Source organism: Solanum tuberosum, unplaced genomic scaffold, assembly GCF_000226075.1.
Source record: "Solanum tuberosum cultivar DM 1-3 516 R44 unplaced genomic scaffold, SolTub_3.0 scf00048, whole genome shotgun sequence".
NCBI lineage: Eukaryota > Viridiplantae > Streptophyta > Magnoliopsida > Solanales > Solanaceae > Solanum > Solanum tuberosum.
In genome coordinates this window covers 1,164,730-1,171,843 of record NW_006238976.1, presented here as the reverse complement: position 1 = coordinate 1,171,843, position 7,114 = coordinate 1,164,730, and the positions used below count along the sequence as shown (strand labels likewise).

Sequence of the window (7,114 nt, the reverse complement as noted above, 5' to 3'; positions counted from 1 at the left end):
ATATATATATATATATATATGTATATATATATATTGTTTATATTATTGTTTTTACGACGATGAACAAACTTACTACTAGTAATAAAAGACGATAGGGGATTATATTTGATTTATTTTGAACCTTCTTGAAAATAGAAAACAAATCTACATGTATTATTTATATTATAGAACCAAAAGAACCAAATTCTACGTTTGAAAGGTGTTAGGTTACTATAGAATCAAATTATACATTTCAAAAGTGCTAGACTTTTAGAGAATACTATATTATTTCCTCTTATGGTGTATAGTAGATCAGACTTTGCTTTTTCGTTTCCGGAGCTATTGCATATCAGCAGCAATGCTAGCTCGAAAAGGGCCGAAAGAACTTACGTTAGGTTGTAACTTGAGGGTGAGAGGAAGGAGCTGCAAGGCTAGATTCAGATCCGCATGTTCAACATGAGGAATGGCTAGCGGAGCATCAAGATTTTCTTTATGTTAAAGTACCACATGATTATAAAAAATTATTGCTACATACAAAATATCAAATATTTATTACTCTTACAATCCTTCTTTTTCACTCTTTCAGGATTAAAAATACAATAAAATTTAATTAGATCGAAAATCATTTAAATTGACAATAAATGCTCATTGCTAACTCGAAACTTGTACGTGAGACATGGTTTTTATGTTGCAATCTGGGTTTTTTTTCTTCATTAATTAGCTATTTTCACTGGCTTGTTATGGTAAAATTTAATAATAGTTTGTTATGTACAAAATTTGCAACATGCCAAAAATGAACACTCGTGTATACTCAATTATCATTTTCTTTAGTTGGTAAATTAATGTATCAACTAAACAATTATACTACCACATTAGGTAAGGGGCATAAAACTATATTATATAAAAGACAAAAAAGTATATCTGTCAATGATAATAATGTAACCCCATATTTTTGAGCCTTCATATTGAAGAAAGCAGAACCAATCACCCAAAATGGCACATCATTAAATGCAAATATTTTTTTGATTCTTCTAGCCGATGTAGGAAGGATCGTGCACGGTAGGATTCATTTGTGAATTGTGGGTAGTATTTTCAATAGGATGCAAATATATATTTATTTCCTCTTATTTTTTCATTTTCTGGTGACTTGAACTGATAATTTTAGGATCGAAGATGGAGGATGTTTAGCATCTGAGCGGTTTCCTTTTATCTAGATGTAAATACGTCGTTGTAAACTTGTTTTTATTGGTTATCCCATGATCAAAAACATCAACTTTCAACCTGATGAGTTTTCATAATTTGATTTTTTTCATTTATGTAGGTAATTTTAATTAATCGAGAATAAATTTTAGATTTGATAAAGAACTTCTTAAAATGACATAGAATAAGTGGAATCTCATACAAACAGTGAGGGAGGTGGTTAACCGATGCTTAGAGAACTACCTGAAATGCTAAAAGAATTGACTTACCTTCCAACTTTCGATAGGACTTTCCTTTTCTAAAGAGATTTTCCATTCTAGTAGCAATTCCTACATTATTATCAATAACAATTATATATATATATATATATATATGATATTAATTAAACTTAAACAAAAAAGTAAATTTTATATAATTGATCCAACTTATTTGAAACTAAGACATTATTGTTCTTGTATTTTATTATTAACGAGCAACGACAATAAGATTGGAATTGATACCCTACCCAATTCAAATTTAATTAAATTCTTTTATATAAAGTTTTTCTTCTTGTTATTCAGAAGATCCAATAATGTATATATTATTAGGCATCTCGAGGCAATTATTCATCCTACAAGGCAATTTTAATTGGTCATAAAAATCATTATTTTATGTATTTGTTTTCTTATGAATTTAGATGTAAAGAGTCCCAATGGTCATATAAGAAATATTCCTATATCATCTGAATTAGCTTTTTGAGGTTAAATTAAGTTTAATTCTTAAAATTCATAATATGATATGAGAACAAGATTTTCTTTTAAAGAAAATAAAAAAAACCATGAAACTCAAAGATAACGTAACTCAAAATGAAAAACGCAAAAGGTGATTAATGAAAAATTGAATGATGAAATAGTTGGGAATGATGAAATAGCTAACCGACTGAACTATTATTCTCAACATTACCAAATATGGCTTGGACACTTCTTTGGGAATACTTTTTATAATTTTAAAATCTGTTTTAGATCTAGAATATATGTATACAAAAAATAAAAATAAAAATAAAAATTGGTGATAAGGAACACAAATTAAAATATTCTCTTGTTTCTTCTCTGTCTGTGAATGTCCAACTCCAAACCAAAATTCAATTGTTTAACATTTCTTCATCATGTGCTTTTGTAATCTGCTACTTGTCACTCCATACACTCAAGATTTGTCGGTTACTTCAACTTGTATTTAATACTGTATAATCATCAATACCTGTTTTTTCACTTAAAAGGTTGATACCCTTTGAAATCTTTAGCTAAAGATTACATTTTTATGAATTTTCATTGAAGATCTTTGGCTATACTGATAGAGAAGAGCTAAAGAAGAAGTGGGTATGCTGAAAAAAATGCTATTTCATTGGAAATCTTGGTGGAAATCTGTTTACAAGCAAAATCACTTTGTTTTGAAGTTGGGTTTTTCGATTCTCCTTGTGGGTCTTGCTTTTAGGCTATTATTTTCAAGATCTGATGTGATTTCTGAAGTTCAAGAAACCCCTTTTGTTCAAAAGACTCTATTTTCACCGCCTCCTGTTTCTTTCAGTTTGCCTGAGATTGCAGATCAGAATGGTCCTGAAGGTATTTGAGCTTTTTCCCAATTCTTGGATTTGTAGTTTAGAGTATGTAATGTATTTGAATGTGATTAAGGAAGGTAAATGCTTAATGATCATTTATTGTTCTTAAGGAAGAAGAGTTGCATGATTGAGAAATGTGAAAATTTATGTACTTTTGGATCTGTTATAGTTATAATGTTTATGTTTATATTTCTTATATATCCATTATACAAATGAGTAGTGTGTGTTCTGTATTCATTGAGCTATGATCATGGAGCCTCTGTTTTTTCCCCATCCTTTTAGTTGTTTCTGGATTATCTTGTCCTTGATTTTAGTGTCTCCTTGGCTTTGGTTATTGTATTATTTGTTGTTGCTACTCTTATCTTCTCCATTTGTTTTCAGTATAGATTCTTCACTACTATATTTGCTTTACATGCTGTATTTTTTTTATATGCTTTACTTGAGCCAAGGTCTATCTGAAATGGTCTCTTAGGTTGCGTAGACACCACCCTCCCTAGCGCCACTTGTGGAATTATAGTGGATATGTTGTTGGTGTATTTAGCGGTTCTTGTTCTTAGGAGTGCAGTTTATTAGCTTTAATTTTTGTGACTAAGTTAAAATGTGCAACTAAGATGCCTTATTATTGGTTTGTATTTCATTTGGTATGGAACCTGGGTGGTTTCCTGGTGGGGGGTTCGAAATGATTGAAATTGTTACAAGTGGTGAAGTTGACAGGGTACATAGTACTAAACTTTGTTTGATTCGCGTAGCTTGCACCACGTCATAGTAGGTTATAGATTTGTTGGCTGGTTCTTTAGTTGTTTTCCCTTTATAGTACGTCTTATTTTGGAATATCAAGTTTGTTATCTCTGTCGTCACATGGTGCCGTTTGTTTCCTTGGCTGTGCTATAGAGCAAGCAGGGATGTGTAATCTTTTCATTGGAGATTGGATTCCTGATCCAGCTGGTCCTGTTTACACAAATGAGACATGCAAATTTATTGAAGACCATCAGAATTGTATGAAGAATGGCCGACCAGATAACGGTTATCTTTACTGGAGGTGGAATCCACAAAATTGCAAGTTGCCTCGGTTTAATCCACTCAAGTTTCTTCAATTTATGAGAAATAAAACATGGGCATTAATTGGTGATTCAATATCAAGGAACCATGTCCAATCATTTCTTTGCGTACTCTCAAAGGTAACAAGTTACAATCATTGTCAATAGCTCTAAATTGTTTGTGTAAGTTTTGGTTGTTCTTTTGCCACGTTTCCACCATGATTTTGCATTGGCATTGATCAAGTAACAAAATGATTGTTTTGATCGTCATTGCTTGGATTATCCTTTTCCTTCAAGGCATGATACATTCTGCTCGCTTGTCTTGAATAAGTTAGCGCTTAAATTTTTGCCTAGGACATTTTTGGTTATCCAATTGGTACAAATTAATGAAATGAGGATTATGGTGTTCCATTCCCATGTTTGGTATCCTCGATTATGTTCGCTCCGTGCCACCGAAAATGAACCGACCAACTTGTGTTATTGAAGAATGTGGTGGAGAAAAGTTTGTCCAGAAGTAAAAATGAACTGATACAGCTTTCTATAGTAATAAAAAAAATGCATCGGAGCTTTCTATTTTATTTTTTTAAAAAAAGTGGGCAGCATTTGGGGCAGCCCAAGAAGAAAAGTCAGTCAATTTGGAATGGATGTAGTATTTGTTTTGAATCTCGTGAAATTAGGTGTTTCAAACATTAAAGTGCAGGTGTGTAACTTTATATTGCATGGAAGCTGTTACTGGGAGATAGCGTGAGTGTTGATTGTTCAATATTTTTTATCACCATTATAATATTGCCGGAGTATTTCCCTCAGTAAGAACAGTCATCGTACTTTCTGAAGAGATGTTTGTTGGTTTCTTTCAACTTAATTTTTAGTTGAAGCCTAAAAATCTTCTTCAGTGTTCATGTTTGTTCTTGCTTCCCACCATTTTTGTCTCTGCTAGGAAATGTTTGTAACCGGTTAATTATTGAGCTATCAAGTTTGGTTAGCTTTACTTGGGGTACCGAAAGCCAACTAGTTTCATGGTAGCAGGTTTCAGCACACACTTATTGAGGACCTTATATTAGGGTAGTTGTAGTAAGGAGCCTCCTGTGTAAAGTGTAAGATGTTAGTATCATCTTGGATTTGTCAGAAAATCAGACTGCTTATATAAAGATTTGATAAATAAAAGTCAGTTTAGCACAGAAACTATAGTGTTATATAAGGAAGGTATCTATTAACTTTTCGATCTTGGATGTGACTTTCGGCCGTAATGGATGGTTCACTCATGCTGGTCAACCAGTGAGACTATTAATTGCTTGCAAAAGTTTCTTGTCAACAACAACATACCCTGTGTAGTCTCACAAGTGGGGCATGGGGAGGGTAGGATGTACCCGGACCCTATCCCTTACTTTGTGGAGCATAGAGGCTGTTTCCAATAGACCCTCGGCTCAAAAAAGAAGTTTTCGAAGCAAGGAAGTGATTTGTAGGGTATAATCACTCAATCGTTGCTAGACACTGAGTACTTATGAGATACTAGTCATCTGTCATTTGTAATTTCTTGTATAATTTTATCAGCAGGATTTGATGCTACTATTTGAAAGTTCTGATTTTGTGAACTGGTCGCTCTTCTAACTGTATGGTTGTGCTATTGTTTTTTAAAAAATCTGTAGCTATAGGTTTCTTCTTGAGTCAGCTTGTTGATTGTTAAATGATGCTATTTCAGGTAGAGGAAGCTGTTGAAGTATACCATGACAAGGAGTACCGATCCAGGAGATGGTTATTCCCCTCGTACAACTTCACCATTTCAGTAATTTGGTCCCCCTTTCTGGCAAAGGCAGATATATTTGAAGACTACAATGGAGTTTCCACAGCTGAGATTGAACTTCATATCGACAAACTTGATACGAGTTGGACAGATCAGTTTAAGGATTTTGACTATATGATATTTGCTAGTGGTGAGTGGTATGTCAAAACTGCAATCTACTATGAAAACGATACAGTATTGGGTTGTCACAACTGTCCCAAAAAGAACTTTACTGAGCTTGGTTTCAACTTTGCGTACCATAAAGTTCTTGGTAATGTTTTCAACTACATCCTCTCATCAAATCACAAAGGCGTGATCTTTTTCAGGACCGCGACACCAGTCCATTTCGAAAATGGTGAGTGGTTTAGCGGAGGAAATTGTAAAAGAACAAAACCAGTGAAGGAAGGTAATTTCAGTTTGAGTGAGGTCAACAAAATTCTACATGAAATCGAGTTGGAGGAAATCGGAAAGGCTACAGCTAAAGCTTCTGAGAAGGGTTTGAATCTAAAACTTTTCGATGTAACTAGCCTTTCATTAATGAGGCCCGATGGGCATCCAGGTCCATACAGGCATTTCCAACCATTTGCAAAAGATAAGAATGCAAAAGTCATCAATGACTGCTTGCATTGGTGTTTGCCTGGACCTATAGACGCCTGGAACGATATGCTAATGGAGATGGTGTTGAATGGTCAATGAGATGAACTTGTGAAATGTAAGTTGTTTTCTTGAGAAAAGAGCAAGGCTAGCTCACTGGGATGAACATTGCTTGTTTATCTCTACTCTGTGATGTGAATACTAAAGATTTAAGGCACACAACAGGTGCTCCTCGCGACTATGTTCCACGGATGATGCATCAGTTTGCCAATATATAGATTTTTTCAATTAGGGAAGTTCATCTTGATTGCAATGTTATTACCTGATTCTCATATACATGATTTTCCAGGAATCTGTAGTGGGAATTCTTTTTTCTTTCTTTTGGGATTTGGAAATATTTATTTATAGAGTTCTGAATCAAATAAGAATTTGATGTTGGTCAGTCACAAGATTGTGTTGTATGTACACTTTGTACTTATAATAAAAATTTGCAAGTCACAACTAAGGTAATTTGGTGCAGTTTTTCACTAATTCTTTGATATTCCACAGTTTGGAATGATTAAACAGAATTATAAGATGATTTCTTTCTATTGGTTCAAATCTTGGTGAACAGAGTTACTCGTGCTTGTGTTGGTTGGGGTAGCATGTACTATGTTAAATCGTTTCATGTGGGTAGAAAAAGAATAAGGGAGTTTATAGGCTAGCGTTTGGTCATAAATTTTGAAAATTTTTCTTCAATTTTTTTGTTTGACCATGAGTTGACCAGATTTCGAAAATCTGATCTTCAAATATTTTCAATTGAATGAAGCTAGATTTAAGTTTTCTATTGAATGATGCTTTTAAGATTTTTCCTATTTAACAGTGTTTAGAAGGATATTAGCAAATCAAATCTAATTCAGCTAACGGTAAAGTTTATTAAATTCTTTACTT

At 33.3% G+C, this 7,114-nt stretch overlaps 1 protein-coding gene across 1 annotated transcript; it reads left to right on the top strand.

Moving 5' to 3' along the window:
* Positions 1-2,211: 2,211 nt before the first annotated feature.
* On the top strand, positions 2,212-6,689 carry LOC102595082 (protein trichome birefringence-like 23). The gene is made up of 3 exons (XM_006343818.2): positions 2,212-2,777; positions 3,665-3,951; positions 5,510-6,689. The coding sequence occupies exons 1-3, from the start codon at positions 2,537-2,539 to the stop codon at positions 6,284-6,286; spliced, it is 1,305 nt and encodes a 434-aa protein (XP_006343880.1). The 5' UTR covers positions 2,212-2,536; the 3' UTR covers positions 6,287-6,689.
* The last annotated feature ends 425 nt before the right edge of the window (positions 6,690-7,114 follow it).

What these genes read in the sequence shown, in the direction of transcription:
- LOC102595082 (XM_006343818.2), top strand. Translation starts at nt 2,537, where the DNA reads ATGCTGAAAAAAATGCTATTTCATTGGAAATCTTGGTGGAAATCTGTT. An exon ending in AGATCAGAATGGTCCTGAAG is followed by an intron (nt 2,778 to 3,664) that starts GTATTTGAGCTT and finishes GCTGTGCTATAG; the next exon opens with AGCAAGCAGGGATGTGTAAT. An exon ending in TTCTTTGCGTACTCTCAAAG is followed by an intron (nt 3,952 to 5,509) that starts GTAACAAGTTAC and finishes ATGCTATTTCAG; the next exon opens with GTAGAGGAAGCTGTTGAAGT.